This window comes from Mustela nivalis (assembly GCF_964662115.1).
Source record: "Mustela nivalis genome assembly, chromosome: 2".
Taxonomy (NCBI): domain Eukaryota; kingdom Metazoa; phylum Chordata; class Mammalia; order Carnivora; family Mustelidae; genus Mustela; species Mustela nivalis.
In genome coordinates this window covers 58,812,032-58,835,476 of record NC_139021.1, presented here as the reverse complement: position 1 = coordinate 58,835,476, position 23,445 = coordinate 58,812,032, and the positions used below count along the sequence as shown (strand labels likewise).

The 23,445-nt window shown below is 36.7% G+C and overlaps 1 protein-coding gene across 13 annotated transcripts; it reads right to left on the bottom strand.

The window, feature by feature from the left end:
• Window positions 1-1,265: 1,265 nt before the first annotated feature.
• Window positions 1,266-23,445, bottom strand: LOC309859248 (uncharacterized protein C8orf89). Of its 13 annotated transcripts, XM_082719875.1 has the most exons (8): window positions 23,280-23,445; window positions 23,110-23,240; window positions 11,267-11,433; window positions 9,495-9,642; window positions 7,227-7,320; window positions 6,207-6,264; window positions 3,772-3,807; window positions 1,266-1,572 (listed from the first exon to the last, which is right to left on the bottom strand). In XM_082719875.1, exons 3-8 carry the CDS (start codon window positions 11,391-11,393, stop codon window positions 1,424-1,426), a joined length of 612 nt encoding a protein of 203 aa, XP_082576001.1. In that variant the 5' UTR covers window positions 11,394-11,433; window positions 23,110-23,240; window positions 23,280-23,445; the 3' UTR covers window positions 1,266-1,423. The 13 variants fall into 13 exon arrangements, 12 of the variants coding, with proteins under 12 accessions (XP_082576001.1, XP_082575999.1, XP_082576003.1 ...); XM_082719873.1 differs by lacking the exon at window positions 23,280-23,445 and having other exon boundaries at window positions 11,267-11,430; window positions 23,110-23,234; XM_082719877.1 differs by lacking the exon at window positions 23,280-23,445 and having other exon boundaries at window positions 11,267-11,430; window positions 23,127-23,216.

Genomic DNA, 23,445 nt, shown 5'->3' with positions numbered 1-23,445 from the left:
AATACAAACTCAGGCTTGGCATCTGAGGTTTCCTACTAGGTGTCACCAGGTTATCTTTTGAGCTGTATCACCCTCAATTCTTTTGACCCTGAGAGTGCATAAATGAATGGCCCCACAAAGGCAGATCTAGTTTGCCCGTGTAATTTTCTTCGACCTACAGATACTTTTATACATATGGAATTAGTTGCTTATTTCACTTAGTGGCTCACATTTACACATTGCCACATGGCACAAAGCTAGGCGGGAGTGGCCTCTTAAATGGAGAAACAAGCCCCGGTTCACCACAGCCTTTATCTGATTGGTGCTCTACCTCTCGATCTGGTCCTGGCTGGGTGCCTATAACCATGTGAATTGATGACACTTCCCCTATACTACCTAGTGTCCCCATCAAATGTATCATTCCCAAATGCAGAACATATCTTTGCTTATGTTATTCCATCTTTATAGAAATGCTCTCTCCCTCCATCTTGCCTGTCTTTAAAGTTCGTTTCAAACACTGTTACCTTCTGTGAAGCTTTCTCTGACCACCCCACTGGATGTTACTGCCCTGATTTTGAAGCTCTGTAACATTTTGTAGTTCTTTTCTCTTATGGCCTGTATCTGACTCTTCACTGGATCAGTCATTGGTATCCTTGATTTCTTCCCATATCTGAGGGACATGTATAATGGATGTGTATCCCCCACTCCTCAAGGCTTTCTGAAGGTAGGGTTTTTCTCTTGACCTAGACCTTCCTTCCTCCTCCCTAGAGATGGAGCAAGTCTCCATCTCTCCCCTCAGGGTTCAGCCTGTCCACACAGTGGAAATGCCTTGCCCTACTTGGCAGAAAAAGCCCTGATGTGGTGGGTGAGCTTGTCAATAATGCTTGAATGTGTACATTTGTCCAATTCTGAAGTTCAGGATTAGGAGCCCCACTGTTGCCACATATCTAAGACAGGATTTTCCTTCCAGGTTTTAGCAGCAAACAAAGCTAATATTTTCTGCTCGAATCCTTCTCTTACAACTGTTTTCAAACTCAAGCAGGGAAAAGGAGGGATTCGTATTGGGCATCCTTAATCCCAATAATGATTCACTCTGTCTTGAATCTTCTGCAGCAGCTAGCAATGTCATTCACTGTACAGACAGGCACTCAAAACACATGTATCAAATTGAATCGAAGGATATAGTCAATGTATATAAAATTCATGGAATGTAATTTCTTTCATGTCATGTCCCCCCAAACCATAACTTAAATGTCTTTTTGTGGCTGTTAATGAAAAGCAAATGATTCTGTATATTACATAAAATATTTATTTCTTATTTACATTTCTATTTTTATGTAAATCATTGCACATCATACCACATATCAAAAAAAGAAAAAGAAAGGAAAATATATATAAACCTTAGACATCAGTGAAGAAAGCATTGCATGTGATGTGATACTTATCAGCAGTCTCGCAGGTCTCGTTTCTTGCTCTTTTTGGATTTTCTAGTAGTTTCTTGACGAATGGTATCATACTCCAATATGGCCATTTTGGAAAGTCTCTGTAAGTATTGAGATGATGCTCCGGCAATAGGATCACTGAAGCCAGAACCTGTGAAGAAAAATAAATCATCTATTAAAGTTAAGCACATAATATTTTCTAAACGATATTCTCTAAAATAGAGGGCAAACAAAATCTCTCTTCCTCAAATGACCATTAAACACTGCTAGTTCTTGATATATCACATTCGTTGAAGTAAAAATAGGAAGTATTTACTTTCTAAAGTAACGTGATATCAAGTCATCTCAAAACTATTTAACTAGGGATGCCTGGGTGGCTCAGTCAGTTGGGCGTCTGACTATTGATTTGGTTCAGATCATGATCTCAGGGTCAAGGGATTGACCCCTGCATAGGGCTCTACTCAGCAGGGTGTGGGAGTGGGTCTGCTTGAGATTCTCTCTCCCTCTCCCTCTCTGGTTCTCCCCTCTGTCATGATCTCCCTCAAATAAATAAATATTTTTTTAATGTAGCTAAAAAACTATGCTGTTTGTATTTAATTATATAAAATTCAATCTGAGTCTATAAAATACTTTTTAAAACATGGGATGGCTGTGAAATTTATTCCAAAGCAAAAGATACAGTCTCCATAAATAATTAACTTGTTTTATACCTTGCATGCTCATCAAGTTATTTTCTCCAAATATACCATTTCTCATAAATGCTAAGTTTAGTAAAATAGTAAAATTGTAAAGGAAAATGAATCATTCATTAACTGAACAGCATTACTCAAGTTTCTATTATGGAGTGGTAGTAATAATAAGAAGAGATATATCAAATGATCTCTTTGTGTCAAGTACTTACATTTATTCCAGCTACACAACACTATGAAGTAGGCAACTAATACTATCTTGGATCACAGATATAAAAAGAAGATTTAATGGCATTAAAAAACTTGCCCAAGGGCAAAGGATTTGAATTCAGATTCATCAAATTCAAACTTACCATGCAATCACTACATATTGCCCTAAATATGTAAAGACGAATAAATACTTCTATTTCAAAACATATAAAACTTTGAAAACAATATACTGATTCAAACTGTTTTAAAATATTATTTAATTTCAAATGGTGAAGTGTCAAAAAATCTATCTAAAATTCTCTACTGTGGTTATTTTTCGTTTGTTTTGTTACTTGAGTATATAACATAAGTAGGAAGTTCAGAGAAAGAGGGAGGTTGGAGGGGAAGAATATGATTGGGATACCTGTTGTTAGTGGTATAATGAACCTGACAGAAAAACTCTCTGGCTACAAATAAACTGGATTCTAGGTATTAAGCCAAATGTCAAAAAACTTCAAAATTTTTCAAAACTTCATACAAACCAATGCAATTAAGTTGGAAGTTGTTAACAATAAGATAAATTTAAAACTCTCAAATAGAAATTTAAACAACACATTCTAGATTACTCATCAGTCAAAAAAGAAATCAAAATAAGCATTAAAATATTCATAACTAAATTATAAAGAAAATATTACAAAACTTGTGTGATACAGCAGAAGTTATACATAGACAGGTTTATACCTCAAATTTCTATGTTAGAAAAGAAGGTTTGAAAATTAAAATTTCAGGTATAAGATACACTTTAGGAAAATAATACAACCAAAATACATAGGAGAAGAAAAATAATATAGGAAAGAGAAGAAATCAGTGAAATAGAAAACAAATTTACATTAAGAAATATTTTTTAGAAGATGAGTTCTTCATTGAAGAGAATGATAAACAACAGTCTCTGGTGAGATTAATCAAGAATAAAACACAGAAAGCACAAATAAATAACATTAAAAGAAGAGGGACACGTAGAGTGTGTGACTCTTGATCTCAGGGTTGTGAGTACAAGCCCCACATTGGGTAACTGGGTGTAGAGATTACTTAAAAATAAAATCTTAAAAAAAAAAGGGGGGGGGGAATGCCTGGGTAGCTCAATTGGTTGAGCATCTTCCTTCGGCTCAGGTCATGGTCTCAGGGTCCTGGGACTGAATCCCATGTCAGGTTCCCTGCTCAGCAGGGATTCTGCTTCTCCCTTTCCCTCTGCCCCTACCCTTGCTTATGCTGTCTCTCTCTGTTTCTCTGACAAATAAACAAAACCTTTAAAAAATAAGTGAAAAGACTGATTACATGGAATTACATGGAAATAAAAAACTTCAAAAAGAAGGAAGAGGGATAGAAGTACAGATTAAACAAAAACTCAACTTTATGCCAATATATCTGAAAACTTAGACAAAATGCAAAAAATTTTAGAAAATATAACTTACCAAAGTTGATTGAAGAATTAGAATGCCTTAAAAATCCTAAAAATAAAATGGTTGAATCAATATTAAAGTAATAATTCTTGCTTTGTTGTCTATTTTGTTTGATGTTAGTGTACCTACACAATCTTTTTTTAAAATAATGTTTGCATGATTAGTATTTTTCCCACCTCACACTTTTGATCTTTCTTGCCCTTAAATTTAAGGTATGCCTCTTGCAAGCAACATATATTTTTCTCAGTCTGATACTTTGTTTTTTTCATTGAAATATTTAGTCTGTTTACATATAATGTAATTGTTGTTTTGTTTAATTTTGAATCTTTAATCTTGCTAATTGTTTTCTATTTGTCCTATATGCTTTATGTTTCTTTTTTCCTCCTTTCTTGTCCTCTTTTGAAATGATCAAGTATTTTCTCATTTTATATTTCCCCTCTATATTAGCTTGTTACTTGTATTATTTTATTATTCTTTTACTGGTTATCATACAGATTATCATGTGTCTCTTTGACACATTACAATCTACTTTAAATTCGTTATTCTACCATTTTTCAGATAATGGGAGTATCTTACAACATTTTAACTCCACATAGGCCCCATCCTACCTCTGTGTTATTATTGTCAAGTATTTTATCTCTACATAGATTTTAAACTTCATAATACTACTGCGACTGCTTCTCATTCTTTAGCAGTTGTACTTCCTTTTCGTATCACTTCTTCCTTAATATTTTTTAGTGAAGTTCTGCAGACAATAAATTCTCTCAACTTCTATTTGAATGAAAATGTATTTGTTTCACCTTTAATTTTAAGGGTATTTTCACTGGGTATCCAATTCAAGTTGGCAGTTATCTCTTTTAACCCTTGAAAATGCTATTCCACTGTCTTCTTGCTTCCATTGTCTACATTTAAAAAGTCAGTTGTATATCTTACCAGAGCACCTTTGAAGGTAACATATCTTCTCTGTTTTCTTGTTTTGTGTTTTGTTTTGTTTTGTTTTTAACTTAGTCTTTTTATTATGATGTGCCTAGCTGTGGTTTTCTTTGTTTCTATCCTGCTGAGGACTCACAGAACTTCTTGAATCCTTGGTTTTTTATTTTTCATCAAAATTGGGAACTTATCAGTCAGTATGTAAATATTGTTTCTGTCCTAACCTTTTCATTCTGGAATTAGAATTATGCATGTGTAAAGAAGGTTTATCTTGTCACATAATGACTTGCACACTGTCTTCTATATATATTATCTTTTTTCTTCCTCCACTTTAATTGGGTATTTTCTAATGATCTTTCATTTTACAAATCCTTTCATCTGTTTCTTTCCATTTCTCCCCAACTTTATTGCAGTACATTTCACAAATAAAAATTGTGTATATTTATGGTTTACAACAAGATGACCTGATATACATATATACTGTGAAGTAATTACTGCAATTAAGTTAATTAACACATCTATCACCTCACATAGTTACTTTTTCTGGGAAAGTAACTGGTTCTCATCTGGGAAGACAATACACTTGTCTTGGGATAAGTAAGTGACACTTGCTCTCTTAGCAGATTTCAGTATATAATTTACTATTATTAACTATAGTCACCATGCTGTACATTGGATCCCCAGAACTTATTTATCTTAGAACTGTAATTTTGTACCATCATCTCCCCATTTGCCCCACTTAAAACTGTGGTAACCACCATTCTATTCTGTATGTTTGACTTTATTTTTATTTTTTATTTTTATTTTTTTAAGATTTTGCATATAAGTGATTGAGTCCATTAGGAACAAAGTTCCATGAAGCTTTTGTCTTTCTCTGTCTGGCTTATTTCACTAAGCATAATGGGCTGTGGGTTTAACCATATTGTCACAGACAGCAGATTTCCTTTTATATAAATAAAATAATATTACCTATATAATACAGGTATCCCAGCTTTTCAAAAGTTCATGTTAAGCCATTTTACTTCTATGAAAGATCTACAATAGCACCTGTCTTTGCTAACTGCCAAGAGATCCAATAGAGTTTTTTCATTTTGATTTTAGAAAGGTAAAAGCTGAAAATAGTGTTCAGTGTTTGTTTTTCAGTGAGCCATTATAGAGGTAGCATGTGTCCTGACCAGTGAGAGTGGCACCATCAAGCTCCGTCCTAAGCTATACTCAGCATCTCAGCATCAAGCTGCCACAGCTTTGAAAAATTTCAAAGGTCAGAAACTCAAAGCAAGACTAGCATGCAGACCATGCAATGCCCCACATGAGAGATGATGAGGGCCTATCCCAAGGTCCTGAGATAATAAAGGTATGTATATAAACATTCACTATGTTTATAAGATAAACAAAGCTTAAAGAAGCATTAAAAAGAACAAAGCAATTAAACCAGGGGAAAGAAAGGAAGTTAAAAAGAGTAAGTATGAGACAACCTAATAAGACATGTGGCAGGAGAAGAAAATGTGCTAACTTACCCTTTGTTTTCTCCTGAAGTGGTACCACAGTGCGGGCCTCCTTAATCTTCCTTATCCTAAAATTACATATTATCATAAAATCACCTTTATGTAAATCCAGGAGAGATTAATTATAAAATACAATAAGAGACAAGAAGCTGCCTTCAGCAAAACTCACTTCGCGAAGGACATCACATGGAAAGTAAATAAACATTAAAGAAAGTGAACTCATTCCACCATAACTGATCCAATCAGAAGCAGATAGGAACAACTCAACATCTTAGGTTTTGCTAATAAATTTTACCTGGAGATAAGTGTAATGCCTAATTTCCCCCATATTTATCTTTATCTTAACTTTCTCCAGGTATAATTCAGGGAATGCTAAGAGGAAGGGAATCAAGATTAAATTAAAAAGGGATGTAGACAGGCCGATACTAACTATTGCTTATTTGTGTACCTTTTATTTGTTAATCACCACAATCTGTATTTTATCTTAATTAACTTTTGTTCCTACTGGGAAGAGACCTACATAACAAGTGGGTTATTAGAGGAAGTATGTCACCACCGAACCTGCCGTAAGTGAGATAATCCATAAGAACTGCAAATTTCCTGTAACTATATTAAACTTTAGAAGTCAGCCAAAACTTTTAAATGCCCTTCACCTCTAGGATTACTACTATCAGTTACATTACTAGAGTGTGCCTTGAGAGTCATTTAAAGTGTATGATTATAATTAAAGAAATTTGAGGGGTGCCTGGGTGGCTCAGTTGGTTCAGTGTCTATTTTCAGCTCAGGTCATGATCCCAGGTTCCTGGGATCCAGCCTCACATTGAATTCCCTCTGCTCTGTGGGGAGCCTTTTTCTCCCTCTCCCTTTCCCTGCCACTCCCCATGCTTGTGCTCTCTCTCTGTCAAATAAATAGATACAAAATCTTTAAAAATTAAAAAAAAATCAGCATTTTAAAAACAAATGTTCACATATGGAAGGAAAAAAGGTGGGAAGGGGTTGTACACAAGACGAACAAAAATGTGTTACTTCCCTGCTATGCCACGGCTTTTCGTTCACAGGGCACTGTGCAATATGCAGAGGAGAATAAAGCACTTGCATGCAACTCGACATGTTCTCACTAGACTGGCTAAAATAAAGACACTTGTTTCAAAGACAGAGAAAATAACTAACATTTATGTTGGCCAAGCACTTCATAAACATTATGGCACATACCCACCACTCTTCCACTTTGTATACGAACAGCACTTGTCATAACATGAATTTAATGTATTCAAATTATCCTTCCTTGGTTAGGCAAATTCACACTCAAGTCAATGTAAAATGGCGAGGAATCATTTCACAAACAGCCAAATTGCAAATGAAAGAAAAATGAAACAGAATGAAAACAGTAGGAAGCCAAAGGAAGACTTTGGTAGTTGGGCTAATTCAGAGGGAGCTTTCTGGGTTTCCAGTTTCTTACAGATGAGCATGTGCACCGAAAGAAGTGTAACAAGACTGCTCTATACTGAGACATGTGTACTGCCAGACTTAGCCCTACACCCTCCTCAAAGGGTCCTGAGACTCCCAATGAGAATGACAAGGGTCAGGTAAGGGTTGGGGACATGGGGGTCTCAGTAAGGATGGAAAGTCTCTGTTCTTAAGTAGGTTTTATACTGTGTTTCCAGCTGTCTCTGTTCTTTCTACATCCCTGACATCCATCCCTCCTATTTACCGGTTACCATTTATTCCACTAGCAACTCGCTTGCTCTCTTCCACCATTGCTGATTCTGCCTTATTTCATTATAATCTTGTGGAAGAAAGAGTAATTTTGCTTTTCATATTTTTACAGCTTGGAAATCTGTCCTCAGATAATATTTAAAATGATAGGGAATAGTTTGGGGGCACCTGGGTGGCTCAGTGGGTTGGGCCTCTGCCGTTGGCTCGGGTCATGATCTCAGGGTCCTGGAATCGAGGCCTGCGTCGGGCTCTCTGCTTGGCCAAGAGCCTGCTTCCCCCTCTCTCTCTGCCTGCCTCTCTGCCTACTTTTGATCTCTCTCCCTGTCAAAGAAATAAATAAAATTTTTAAAAAATGATAGGGAATGATTAAACAAACTATGGATCCATTAATGAGATACAATGTAGCCAGTAAAGACTCTTTGAAGATCATGCAGTGACATGAAAAAATGAGTATGTGTAATAATAAGTTAAAAAGGCAAAATAAAAAATCGTAAGTACACTAAGATCATAGAGAAAACAAAAGTCCACAAAAACGAAGAAGAAAAGAAGAGAGCAAACACCTAACAAGAAAGTCGTTATGTTACAATGGATAAATTATCAAAATACTGTTTATCTTTTTTTGTTCCAAATTTTCTGCAAAGTTCTTATGTATTTTCATAATTTAGTAAATTATGCATAACTTTTCATTTTTAGTGTCATTTCATATGATCAAAACTTATTTCAAGAGTAATTAACAAGAACAACACCGTGGAAAAATATATTCTAAAACTCCTATATTTGTGTGCTGTGTGTAACTGGCTGACTTTAAAGCTCAGGAAATATGAAAATACAAAATTTCCCCTAAGGAAAGTAGCAACTCAGACTACTATAAATGCAGCATCTTTTTTTTTTTTTTTTTTTTTTTTAGGCTGCCAAACTGAGTAAGTCCTAGATATTCAATAGATACCTGATGAATAAATAAATAAACCAAAGCAGCCACCAAATCGAATATGAGACCATCTTACTAATTTCTAGATCCCTTTGGAGAAAGGGGATTTCTTTTAATGGTATGCCAGCCAGCCTAACTTATAAAAACGAAGATAATTATGATAGTGGCTTTAAATGCCAATATTCAAAGTGAGTGGGACTTTTCTGGCTGACGCCCCCTTGTCCACTTGTCAGTGCTGGTCTTCTTCAGGCTGTCATCTCATTTAGAACCTGCCCTCGCATGACGTCACTCAAACTAGAGACGAAACCAGAGGTACTATATTCATCAAACAGAAACCTGTTAACATTGCAGAGACTTCATTTAATTTTATTACTAAAAATTCCGATATTCTCATGGGCAATCTACACTAGAGGAACAGATATTTTTAAAAGAAAGTCCTTAAGTCCTTTTGGGCAATGTCCCTTGAAAACTGAGAAAATGGCTTACTTGTCAAACTGACTAAAATTGCTACCTAGACTAAAACAAGAGATCCTTTATGAAACAAATATCAGTGGGCAAGAAAGACTTCCACTCACTAGGCAGGAAAACCTCTCCATTTAGCAGTTATTATTACAGATGCAAGCGGAACGCAAGAGAACTGAATAGCAATGGTCTACCTGACTGGACACATCTCAGGGTCAGCCTGCCGCAGTCTCTGACGAACTTCCAGTGGAGTTGAACTTACACTTTTTGGGCAACTCTGCAGTCCTGGTAAATACGGCATCTTGACACATTCTTTGAACTCTTCTAGACCAAAGGTGTATTCTAATTAAAAATGGTATCATAATTAATGGTATTATTTCTTGATGAAATGTATATAACTTATTTTACTACATACTAAAATGCATACTACAATATACTCAATCAGTCATTAAGGAGAGAAAATAAAGCTACTGTCCTTTATCTAGTATCTTTCCCAATAAGTAGAATAAGGAAAAAGGTCAGGTTCACAGAGCTCCTACAGTTGTCCCTGTCTTCTGCCCTCATTGTTTTATATAATTAGAATTTCCAGAATATTAGAGATATTCACATTGAAATAGAGTTTAAAAGCATTTTTAAGAGTTCAATATTATCTGCTACTTTAAACCTTTCTACCTTCTTGCTTTTATGTAAATAAGAGGTATAAATACATGATTATTTAGTTAACAATGAGACATAAAAGAATTTTTTTTCAGGCATTGATTTTAATTTTTTCAGGGGCGCCTGCATGGCTCAGTGGTTAAGTGTCTGCTGTCAGTTCAAGGTCATGATCCCAAGGTCCTGGGATAGAGCCCCACATCGGGCTCCCTACTCAATGGAGAGTCTGCCTCTCCCTCTCTCCTTCTCCCTCTGTTGCTCCCCCCACTTGTTCTCTCTCTGTGTGAAATAAGTAAATAAATGAAATCTTTAAAAAATGGTAATTTTCTCTCTGCAAAATTTCACAGCCAACCTATAAACACTAACATTGAAGCATCAAGGTTTCTTCTTCTACTGACCTCACATAAAAGAGATTGTCAAATATTTTAAAAACAAAACAAAATGAAGTCTAGCATAGTAATAAGAATAGTATTTAATGGGACTGGAGTTATATTAAATCCTCCAAATGCTATTTTGCTACCTTTGATTTTTCTTCTTCTGGAAAAAAAAAGTTTCTCCTGATCAAAAAACATACAAATTCTCTTTACAGCCATTAAATTTAGGGGTAAAAGGACAGATAAACTTATGTTTTCTGAGTATCTTTAATGGGAATACAGTGGAAAAGTTGGAAAAATAGAGCAACACACTCAAAACCAGGAGTGATGACATGGGTTGGGGAGTTTGGATTTTACTCTTCTCAAGAATTACATCTTTATTTATAAAGCTGAAGGCAGAATTTGGGATAAACAAGAAATACAATTAGAATTTGAAATTTGAAGTATAAACTGAAATTAAACTATTAATATATTCATACACATGTCAAAATTCCTCAAATTAGTCTTTACTGAGCAAGGGTAGAATATAAAATACTTTCCACATAACTCACACAAAAAATAAAGTTCTGGTTAAAATTATGAATACAAAAAGATGCTGTTAAAGATTTGGGTTTCTTAAAACATAAAAATCAACTCAAGATGCTTAAAAACAAACAAAATTTGTAAAAAGTAATATGACCCAGCAGAGGTAGTACTGCACTGATGCCAAGAGAAGTAGTTCCTTAAAATTTGTTTCCATCATGAGTTACAGAATTATATTAAATAAATTAATTTTAATTTGCTTCCATTTTTATTTTCCATAAACTTCGGATATTATCCTTCCATAAATGTTACAAAAATTATAAGATGTCTCCTGACTGCTTAAAAAAATATATATGTTAGTTTAAGCCACTATTTCTATACTTTCTTCAGTAAAATAATTGTAAAAATAAACTTACCTTTCTTCATCTTTTGTGTTTCTAAAACTGCTTTCCTCCAACTACTCTCAAAAAGAAAACAACTGTCAAAGGAATTTCTGGTAACATTGGAAGTATCAAATTTGATTTCCGGGGACAGGACTGGCATTTTTTCTTCTTCCAACAGTGCTGATGAAAGTGAGATTCTGCTTCAAATTCAGGACACAAAATACAAAAAAAAAAAAAAACCCCACAAAAAAACATATTTTAGAGATAAGTATTTTTTCTGATTTGTTTTCCATCATGCAGATTAAATATTAACATAGACTTACATGGAAAGTTCACTTATAACATGTAAATACATAATCCTGTGATTTTTAAGTAAGTGGCCTTTAATAATATGGCTAAAGTTGGTAGTAAAAGTTTTTTCTTTTAAATATTTTAATAAGTTCTTTCAAGTTCCAGGGCACAGATATTTAGCAATATAAAAAATTTTGAAGTTCAACAGCAAGTTATGGGGCACAAGACAATAAAATGTTTAGGATTCTCTCGAATATATTACCGTTATATACAATCTCTGGGAGGCAAGGATGGTTCAACACAGAAAAATTAATGTGATATACCACTTTAAAAGAATAAAGGATTAAAAAGTCACATGATCATCTCAATGGATACAGAAAAGGCATTTGATAAAATTCAACAGTCAACAAAGACAAAGAAATAAAGACAAAGAGATAAAAGACAAAGACAAAGAGATTAAAACCTCTCAACAAACTAGGAATAGAGAGAAATTATCTCAACATAATAAAGGCATGTAAAGTCCACAGTTAACTTCATAATCAATGGTGAAGAATCAAAATGTTTTCCTCTAAGATAAGGAATAAGGCAAGGATGACCACTCTTACCACTTCTATTCAACTCTAAGTCCTAGCCAGAGCAATGAGGAAAGAAATGGAATTCAGACTGGAAAAGCAATAGTAAAACTGTCCCTGTTCACAGATGTCATAATCTTAAATATGTAGAAAATCCTACAGACTCCACCAAAAAAATCACTTGTACTTTTATACACTCAATAAACTATCTGAAAAGGAAATTAGGAAAACAGTCCAATTACAATAGTATCAAAAAGAAGAAAATACTTAGGAATAAACTTAGCTTAAAAATGAACAAATTATACACTGAAAAACACTGATGAAAAATTAAAGAAGACACAGTGGAAAGACATTCTATGTTCACAAATCAGAAAACTTAATTTTGTTAAGATAACCATACTACCAAAAATGAACTACAGATCAATACAATTGAAATCCCAATGGCATCTTTATACAGAAAGTTAAAAACATTAAAATATTCATTTGGACTCACAAAGGACCCCAGATAGCCAAAACAATCTTGAAAAAGAAGATCAAAGCTGGAGGCATCAAACTTGCTAATTTCAAAATATATCACAAAGCTAAGGTAACCAAAACAATATGATAATAGTATAAAAACAGAGACTATAAGCCACTGGAAGAATAGAATCCAGAAATAAATCAACATATACACAGTCAACTGGTCTTTGACAAGGATGCCAAGGAGTACACAAGAGGGGAAGGATAGTCTCTTTTAACAAACAGCATTGGAAAAACTAGATATCCACATGTGAAAGAATGAAACTGAGCCCTATCTTACACCATACACAAAAATCAACTCAAAATGGATTAAAGACTTAAACCTAAGACTTAAAACTGTAAAACTCCTATAAGAAAACATAGGGTTCATGACATTGGTCTTGCAATGATTTTATGGATATGATGCCAAAAGCACAGGAAACAAAAGCAAAAATAACAAGTAGGACCTGCATCAAACTAAAAAGCTTCTGCACAGCAAAGAAAACTATCAGTAGAGTGAAAAGGAAACCTCTAGTCTGGGAAAAATATTTGCAAATCATATATCTGATAAGGGGTTAGTATCCAAAATATATAATCCCAAAGCAAAAAAAAACAAAACAACAGAGCAGAACAAAACAAAAAACCCTAATAATATGGTTTAGAAATAGGTTTAAGGACTTGAGTAGACATTTCTCCAGAGACATACAAATGGCCAATATGTATATGAAAAGATGCTCTGGCCAAGGCCAAAGAAGTTACTGCCTGTGTTCTCCTCTAGGATTTTGAGGTTTCCTGTCTCACACTTAGGTCTTTCATCTATTTTGAATTTATTTTTGTGTATGCTGTAAGGAAGTGGTCCAGTTTCAACGGCATGTTGCTCTCCAGTTTTCCCAACACCATTTGTTGAAGAGACTTTTTTCCACCGGATATTCTTTCCTGCTTTATTGAAGATTGGTTGACCATAGAGTTGTGGATCTATTACTGGGTTTTCTATTCTGTTCCGTTGATTTATGCATCTGTATTTGTGCCAGTACCATACTGTCTTGATGACTACAGTTTTGTAATATGGCTTGAAATCTGGAATCATGATGCCTCCAGCTTTTCTTTTTTCTTTTCTTTTCTTTTCAAGATTGTATTTGGAATCTTTGTGGCTCCACACAAATTTTAGGATTGTTTTTTCCAGTTCTGCAAAAAATGCTGGTGGTATTTGACAAGGAGTGCATTAAATGTATAGATTCTTTTGGGTAGTATAAACATTTTGACAATGTTTGTTCTTCCAATCCATGAACATGGAATGTTTTTCCATATCTTTATGTCCTCTTCATTTTCTTTCATCAGTGTTCTCTTTTTCAGAGGACAGATCTTTTACCTCTTTGATTAGGTTTATTCCTAGGTATCTTATTGTTTTGGGTGCAATTACAAATGGGCTCAATTCCTTGATTTCTTTTTCTGCTGCTTCATTGTTGAGGTACAGATGTTCCATCTATCTTTACACTTTGTTGAGGGCTTTTATCAAGAATGGATGCTATATTTTTCATATGCTTTTTCTGCATCTGTTAAGAGGATCATATGGTTCTTATCTTTTCTTTTATTAATGTGGTTATCATGTTGACTGATTTGTGAATATTGAACCACCCCTGCAGTCCAGGAATAATCTCACTTGATTGTGGTGAATAATTCTTTTAATGTATTATTGGATCCAATTTGCTCGTATCTTTAATTTTTGCATCCATGTTCATCAGGAATATTGGCCTGTGATTCTCCTTTTTAGTGGGGTTTTTGTCTGGTTTTGGAATCAAAGTAAGTGCTGACTTTGCAGAAGGAGTTTTCCTTCCATTTCTGTTTTTTTTGGAATAGTTTGAGAAGAATAGGTATTAGCTCTTCTTCAACTTCTTACAAGACTAGTAATTCTACTTCTAGCTTACTAGACACATCACCAGAGACAAGGAAAATAAAAGCAAAAATGACTATTGGGACCACATCAAGATAAAAAATCTTTTATACAGTGAAGGGAACAGTCAACAAAACTAAAAGGCAGCTTATGGAATGGGAGAAGGTATTTTGGATTTTATATATATAGATATATAGATAGAAAGATACAGATTTCACATCAATAAAGAGTAAACAAAGCAAAGACCTTGAAGTCCTAACTACAAATTGGAAGTATAAGACTTTCATCTAAAAAAAGACACCAAAAAAAAGCATTTTCTAGATCTCTTTACTAAACCTAATAAATAAGGTGTGATTTAAAATAAAAAAGAAAAAGAAGCTTTGCACAGTGGCAGTATTGTAGCCAATGAGGTTTCTCTGGGGTGCAATTATTGCTAATTGAAAAAGAAAAGAAAAAAGCAAAACACAAAAACCAACCAAAAATAGCTGATTCCAGGTCTGTGGAAGGAAATGTACAAAATCAGCCTAGAACATTTTGTCATTGTAATCTGTCAGTGAAGACTATAGCCATGGTAGTCATCAACTTAAAAAGGCTCCAAACTGACCAATAATGAGAGTTATAAACATTAATAAAAATATTAACTGCAGTGAATTGAAATATATTAAATATGTATAATATACACATATACAGGCATACCTTGTTTTATTCTCATTGCACTTCACAGAAAATTGTTTTGTTGTTATTGGGTTTTCCTTTTATTTTGTTTTGTTTTGTCAAATTTGAAGCTTGCTCCAACCCTTCATGAAGCAAGTCTCTCGGTGCCATTTTTCTGACAATATTTTCCCATTTCACATCTGTCACGTTTTGCTAATTCTTGCAGTATTTCAAACTTTTTCATTGTCATTATATTTGTCATGGTGATCTGTGATCAGTAATCTGTGATGTTACTATTCCAACTGTTTTGAAGTGCAATGAAGCGTGCCCATATAAGACAGCGAACTTAATCAGTAAGTGTTGTGTGTGTTCTCAGTGCTCCACTGACCAGCTGTTCCTCCATCTCGCTCCCTCTCCCCGGGCCTCTTTATTCCCTGAGACACAACAATACTGAAATTAGGCCAATTAATAACCCTACAATGGCCTCTAATTGTTCAAGTGAAAAAAAGAGTCACATGTCTCTCACTAGAAATGATCACAGTTTATTAAGGAAGGCAAGTCAAACGCTGAGACAGGTTGAAAGCTAGTCCTTGTGTGTCAAACAGTTAGCCAAGTTTAAATGCAAGGGAAAGTTCTTGAAGAAAATTAAAAGTGCTACTCCAGTGAACACACAAATGGTAAGAAAGTGAAACAGTCTTACTGCTGACATGGAGAAAGTCTGAGTGGTCTGGATAGAAGATCAAACCAGCCACAACAGTCCCTTAAGCCAAATATAGGGCATGGCTTTGATTCTCATCAATTCTATGAAGGCTGAGGGACATGAGGAAATTGCAGAAGAAAAAGCTTAAAGCTCACAAAGGCTGGATCATGAGCACTAAGGAAAAAAAGCCAAAACCGTAACATCAAAGTGCAAGGTGAAGCAGCAAGTTCTCCAGAAGATCCAGCTAAGATAATTAATGAGGGTGGCTACACTAAACAACAGATTTTGGGACACCTGGGTGGCTCAGTTGGTTAAGTGTCTGCCTTCAGCTCAGGTCATAATCTCAGGATTCTGGGATCAAGCCCTGCATCTTTCTCTCCCTCTGTCTGCCACTCCCCCTGCTTGTGCTGTCTCTCTTTGCCAAATGAATAAATAAAATCTTGGGGAAAAAATATGTTTCATTTACAAAAAAATAAAAATAAATAAACAACATATTTTCAATGGAAATGAAATGGTCTTCTGTTGGAAGAAGATGGATCTAAGATTGTCATAGCTAGAGAGGAGAAGTCAATGCTTGGCTTCAAAGCTTCAAAGGACAGGCTGACTCTTGTCAGGGCCTAATGCAGCTGGCGACTTTCATTGGAAGCCAATGCTCATTGACCATCCCGAAATCCTAAAGCCCTTCAGATTTATGTTAAATCTATTCTGCCTGTGCTCTCTAAGTGAAACAACAAAGTCTGGATGACAGATGTCTGTTTATAACATGGTTTACTGAATATTTTAAGCCCACTGTTGAGACCTACTCAGGGAAAAGATTCCTTTCAAAATATGACCCCTCATTGACAATCCACCTGGTTACCCATGAGCTCTGATGGAGATGGACAAGGAGATCAATGTTGTTTTCATGCCTGAGCACAACAGAAATTGCTGGTTTGCAGGCCTGTAAGAGAACTGATCTCTGAATTTTTTAAACAACTGAGGTCTGGAAGGGTTATTAGCACCACGCTCTAACCAACTGAGCTAACCGGCCGCCTTTGGAAGGGTTATTAAATGGTTTGCGTCTAACATTATACAACAAGGAACAACAACAAGAGTATTAATTTTATCAAATTCTCTTCTTTTAGTGGAAAGGAGAAATGGACAAAGGAAAGTGATTAAAGAAATATTAAAATTGACCTCTAACAAAATTAAGACTAAGCATGTAAAATACTAAGAAAAACAATTTTTAAAAAACTGTAGGCAAAGTTTCCATTTGGACATAGGGGACTTCCCACTTCCTAAAATTCATAAGCAGTTAATTTTCCAGTTTGTGTTTAAATATTCAATTCACAGGAAGAATTACATGGAAGCAGTCCCTATATTAAGAACCCCCGGGCTATGAGTTGAAAAATGAAGAAAATGAGCAATGGCACCTATGATATATCGCATCCACCTATATATCCCAGATCCCTTTGTTACTTCCCCATTCCTGTTCACCCATTCCTGGATGGGACAAAATATTTATTTTCTTGTTAACCTTTCAGTGTCTCAAGTCTCTTCATGTAGGGAGCTAATAAGTTCTGCCTTACAGAGTTATTAGGAAGTCTGAAGGTGATTTAAGACAAGCATCTAGCTAAATGCCTAATATGTTGCTTTAATTCTCAAACCAGAATCTTTAGTTCAGACAGCAGTAAGGTAGCTTTATACACAGAGACAAATGATGGCTGCTATTATTATCATAATTATCATGATTACCACCCTAGGCCAAGAATCAGCTAATGGCTGGGTATGAGAGAGATGCAGCTTGACTCAATGCCTCTTCCTCTTTTCCCTTCAGGGTAAAGGTGCACCCCTAGAACTCTTCTGTTTTTCTTCATACTGACCTCTTCTTGCCTTATGCTTTCCATGTCCTTCATCTCCTTGCACAGTACAAATGTAAATATTTTCCCATGATGTTCTATTCAGTTTTGCGGTATACATTTCCCACTGGCTGCATCTGCCAAGTCTCCTTCCTTGTTTCATTTCCTTATGTAGTTTGTAAACTTTGACTGTGAGCTCATCTTTAGAGAGATTGCTACCTATGGGAGTCCAGCACTCCCTGAGCTCTGGAAACATTGCGTACAGACTTTTCCATTATATGGGTTGGGTAGTATAGACATTTTGGTCCTGGGTTTCAGAGGTGCCAGAGTAGTGAATATGTCAGTTCCTTGGGTGGTGGTATGTAGCGAAGAATGTAGTCATGTGAATTCAGACCCCAGACTTGAGCTGTATGGGTATGAAGCTTTGCACAGTCTGTGTGTTAACAGCTAACTCTTTTCCTGCCATGGTCCAAATGGATGGTAGGCTTCCCTGCAGCCTCCTCGGGTCAATGGGGGCATATTTTTCTATTATCACCTTAGTGTCTGTAGCAGGTTCTATTTTTCAAAGAAGGATACACTAATACATACTCATTCCTACACGTTCTTCCTTCAATGTGATGTTGATACTCCTCCTTCAAGAGATGAAGTCTGTATTCCCTCTCCCTGAAACTAACTTCCTGCGTAAATATAGTACCGTAGAAGTGATACTGTGTGATTTCCAAGGCTAGAGTGTAAAACAACTTCCACTGGCTCCCTCTTGGGATCTCACCTTTGAAATCCAGCCACCATTTTGTGAGGAAGACATCATATAAAGGTTCCAGTTGACATTCACAGCTAAGGACTCAGAGCACAGTGAGCATCAACCACCAGATATGGGGATGAATGAGCCTGCAGGTGATTCTAGCCCCAAGCTTTTGATTCTTCCATCTGAGAACCCAGACATCGTGAAGCAGAGCCAAGCTGTCCCTGCTGTGCACTGTCCGAATTCCTGACCCATAGAGTACAATAAATGGTTGTTTTCCACGACTAAGTTTTGGAGAAATTTGTAATGCAGTCATAGTAACTGGAACAGTACTCCTTTGTGATTTCCAGCTTTCGGCAGATGCTCAACAGTGGCTTCCTATGTGAGTGTTCCTTCATTGCTGGCACCTGGGGATTTCCTTCTCTTGGTCCCTAGCTCAGCTACATTTCCATAAATTATCTTATTATATTTTACCCAGCATTTGAAATATTCCAAATTAGAATAAGGTCCCATCTGTGTCAGGTCCTTCTGCCACATGACCCAGAAGTTCCCATAACTTTTCAAATAAGGACATAAAAGACTGATGCTCTTAATTCCTTTTATATATAAAGATACTTAAAAATAACAAAGATAATAAACCCTATAGAAAATGAATTTGTTACAGGATAGTTCCTTCCAGAAAAAAATACAAATGATCAATAGAAGTTCATCCTTACTAGTTTTCAAATAAAAGCAAAATAATATAATGAGCTATGACCTTTGCCAATCAAAATGGCAAGGGTCTTTCTTTAATACTAGACAACACAAGATGAGGTTCAAGGAAAAGAGGCACTCTCATAAGTTTTCAGATAATGTATCAGTATATTATGTGCAGAAAGCAATCTAGCAGTATATATGTCCTAATAATTTTATATGCTTTTGAGCCAAAAAATAATAAAATAATTTATATAATGTTATATATAATATAATATAATATTAGTAATTTTATATACTTTTGAGCCAGGGATTTATCCTAAAGGAATGACCATTGATACATACAAATACAAGGAAGTCAAATCCTGTATTTTTTATAATAGAAAAGAAAAAAAAAAGGCTGAAAATAACCCAAACATCAAAGATCACTGGTAAGATTATCTTTATTTTTAGCTTTGTTTAAAGCAAAATAGTTTTCAAGTGAACATAAAGACAAGTTGCAGATTCACTGAGAAAGCTAGTTATTTATTTACCCAAAATGCCAGTCATTGTGCTAGGAGCTGAAATACAAAAATGATGAAGATGCAAAAGCATATAGTATGTTGAAGGAACAAAGTAAACAAACAATTATAGTTCATTACAATAAATATTAGTGATAAAGGTACGTTTCAATTCTGTGGTACAACAGAGCGTTTGCAAACCTAGCCAGATGGGAGAAGTAGGAGTTTTGCTTTTGTTTTTTAGCAAGGGATGTTCAAGCTAAGTCCCACAGGTTTTCAGAAGTAGAAATTGACTGCGCTGGTCAATAGCCTGAATGCTTACTTACACTCTTGCTCCTCCAGAGAATAGAATTGTTCCTAAGAAGTGCCTACCTCCCTGTGACTGGAACATGAGTGAGCGGAATGTGTAACACTTTCTGCAAGAAGCCTTTAAAAAGCAGGTCTGCTTTCTCTGCACCTTCTCCTTGCCACAGGTGAGATAATAGGGAAGTGCTAATGAATGGCAGAGCGTGGTCTTACAACCAATTGGAAGAAAGCTTCCTGCTGACCAGGACTATCTGCTTTGGAATTGTTATGTGAGCAAGAAAGAAACTTACCCATTAAGTCACTAAAATGTTGAGGTCCATTTGTCATTACAGCTAGCAACAGAGTAATACATGCAATTTTTTATTCCCAAGTGTGCTATTAGCTCACTTATTCAAATACATTCACTAAAGCATGTACTGTTTGCAAAGCAATATGCCATGTGCATGACAGCTATGAAGAAGAATAGAGATTCTGGCTTTACAGAATTTCCAGTGCAAAAGGAAAAACAGCAGCCTCTCACACAACTGTAATATAAGGCAACGTATGACATTACAGCCCAAGGAGGGAGCGATGTCTCCCATCAGGACAGTTTAAAAAAGGCAGATGTCATTTTCAAATGGAAGTTCAAAAAAGACTTGGAAGAGGCTAGAAAATGCAGGTATAGGCATTCCAGGAAAAAATACAGATGTGAAAGATGCCTCGGAGAATGGAGCAGGATTCAGATAAGGGCTCTGTGAGAGAGAAGGAAAAGACAGTTTGAGGTGAGATCACAGACAAATCTGAATGCTAGCCCAAGTGCTTTGCACTTCTGTGAGCAATGGGAAGGCACTGACGGATTCTGAAGAGAGGTGTGGCACATTCAGGTATGCTTTAAGATTAATCTGGCAGAGACTGGAACCAGTTAAGAGTCCACTATAATAATAATAGTCCAGAGTGCTTAAATTAGAGTAGCAACAGTGGGAATACAACAGCCGACTGAATTTAGGAGGTTCAGCAAAGAAAAAAAAAGAGTCAAAGATGACTGAGACTGTGAACTAGGGTGACTAAGAGAATGATGAATTACATTCAAAGAGAAATTGCTAGTCTGCGGAGGGAGAGTAAGAGCTTGGTTTTAAGTAAAATGAGTGGCAGACATCCAGGTGGAGCTATAGAATCTGGGTCTAGGCTGTAGGAGTTGGGGACCGTAGCTTCAGTTGGGAGAAGAAATTTTAAGAGTCACCTATTCACTAGTGAGAATTGAGACTGGATTAAAGTTGCCAAAGAAGACTTGAGAGGCAGAAGAAAGCCATATTTCCTTAAAAGGTCCACAAAGCAGGAAGAGAAAGAAGAGGCTGGGAGGTGACTGGAGAGGCAGAGAATACAGAGGAACCAGAATCATAGGAAGTACTGGACCATGTCCAATTCTACAGAAGCTCGAAATGGAAGGAACAATTAACAACACAGCAACACTAAAAGTGCAATCTCATTTAATTCTCAAAGAACCCGATAAAACACAATTCTCAGTCAATTCCTGACCAGAAATTCCCACCCAACAAAGAACACATTTTATTCATCCGAGTAAAAGGAGCCCGATTCTAATCTTGATTCTGCCCTGCAATAGCTGCATAACCACAGGGTCATGAAGAAAATAATAGCGCCCCCTTCTCAGAGGGTTAGTGAGGATTAAATTTCAATACACGTAGAATGTTCAGCATGGTGCTGGACATGTAATAAACACTCAATGAGTGGAAGCTATTGTTTTAGCTGTTTTTAAATAATAATAAACACAAATTTTTTATAACAGTCTGTTGATGGAAATGTCAATCAATAAAGATGTTTCAGAAAGCAAGATTCCACCAAAACTTTTTAACATACATACATGTGACCCAGCAATTCTGCTTCAGGGAAATCATTTTACAGAACTGCTCTCCATGTGTAAGAATGTTCATCGTTGCATTGTTTGCAATAAGGAAAAACTGGAACCGATCTTAACGAGGAATGGTTACATAAATTACAATATGTCTGTACCATATGATCACACATTCATATGATGCAACTACCCTATCAATGCAGACCTAAGTAAACCGCTATGAAGTTATTTGTCATATCTTTTAAGTGAAAAAGACAATTTCTAAAAAGAATCCAGATATGATTCTTATGATGATCCAAACCAACCAACAAACAAACAAAAAAATGAAAAAAGAGTAGAAGGATAAACACTAAATTAACTCTAAGAAGTGTTAGAAAGAAAGGAGAAAAAGGTAAAGAGAGGGCCTTTACTTCTAACTCTGTATTCTTCTGTATGAATGAGAACTACTAAATATGTTAATAATGTAATTTTAAAAATGTAAGAAATGTCAGAAGTATTTTTGAAGAGATGCCACTGTAACAGAGGATTTATGCCCACCATTAACAATGTAGATAAAAAGTCAATGAAGATGGACAAGCGGGGATTTTTGTGCTTCAGAGAGTACAATACCTTGAAAATGGTTGCAAAGTTGCATTTCTCTAGACAGAGGCTCCAGTTTTCACGTCTATGGCCCCTCAAAGGTTGTAAAGGTAGAATGACCCATACAATAGAACAGACACAAATCTGTTCTAGTATGTGTAATCCCTCATGAAAAAAGTAATAAACACACAAACTATAGGTAAATCAGAAATGGCACAAAGCAAAATTGGCATGAAAACGGAGCCAGAGCTAATTAACACAGTCAGTGTCCCAAGTCCTGCCCCACATGGCTGGGTTCAAGAGTGAGGTACAGCAGCAGCCAAAGGCAGAAGAGAAACAATCCCTTCCCCACACCGCCCTTTAGTTTGAACCCTGGGCAGGCTGGAGGGATAGCCTATAAGGGCGTGTCCTTGACGCAGGGATGTACAGAGCTTGAGGAGTGCTGAAACATACTCTGGCAGGGAAATCCTCATGTCCCGTTTTCAGTTCCATCTCTCTGCTTCACCCGACCCCGCCGAGTAGCTTTGGCCCCGTCCTCAGCCACTCCTTGCCCGCCAACTCCCCTTAAAGTGTATCGAGAGAAACCTTGGAGTGATTCATGTGCCTCCCTGGGCTAACTTCCCCTGCCCGGAAGGGGGCCTGACCAGCTGACTTCTGGTCCCCACCTTCCCTTCAGCCCTGCCCTGCAAGATCCCCACCCTACTCCATCCCTCCCCTCCGCTCCTGCTAAGTCGGGGGTCCTCCGGAGACTACCCGCACTCACTGTCCCCGCAGCTCCACCTTGGAGGAGAGGGGCTTCTTCGAATGCTTGGGCCGTGGCGGTGGTGCCCAGGTCTGAGGCTCCCGCAGCGGGGTCAACGGGGGCAGGGGACAACACGGGAGCCAGCAGCCGCCCTCAGCCGAGCCGAGCCCTCCGCCCCGCTTGGCCCGGACGCGGGGCTGGCCGCGGCAGCGGGGCAGGGAGGGCGGCCCAGCGCTCGTGCGGGCTCCGCTCTCGGAGCGAACATGCTCGGCTCCCGGCAGCCCGGCGACGCTCCGCTTGCGGAGCGCGGCTCGCCCGCCACTCAGCCCCGCCCAGTCCGGCCCGGAGAGCCGCACC

Excerpts from the sequence above, each read along its gene's own strand:
- LOC309859248 (XM_082719875.1), bottom strand. The coding sequence starts at position 11,393 with ATGCCAGTCCTGTCCCCGGAAATCAAATTTGATACTTCCAATGTTACC. Across the intron at positions 9,643-11,266 it reads AACACAAAAGATGAAGAAAG|AATACACCTTTGGTCTAGAA; the intron begins GTAAGTTTATTT and ends ATTTTTAATTAG. Across the intron at positions 3,808-6,206 it reads ACTTCAGGAGAAAACAAAGG|GATTTTTAAGGCATTCTAAT; the intron begins GTAAGTTAGCAC and ends TTTTATTTTTAG.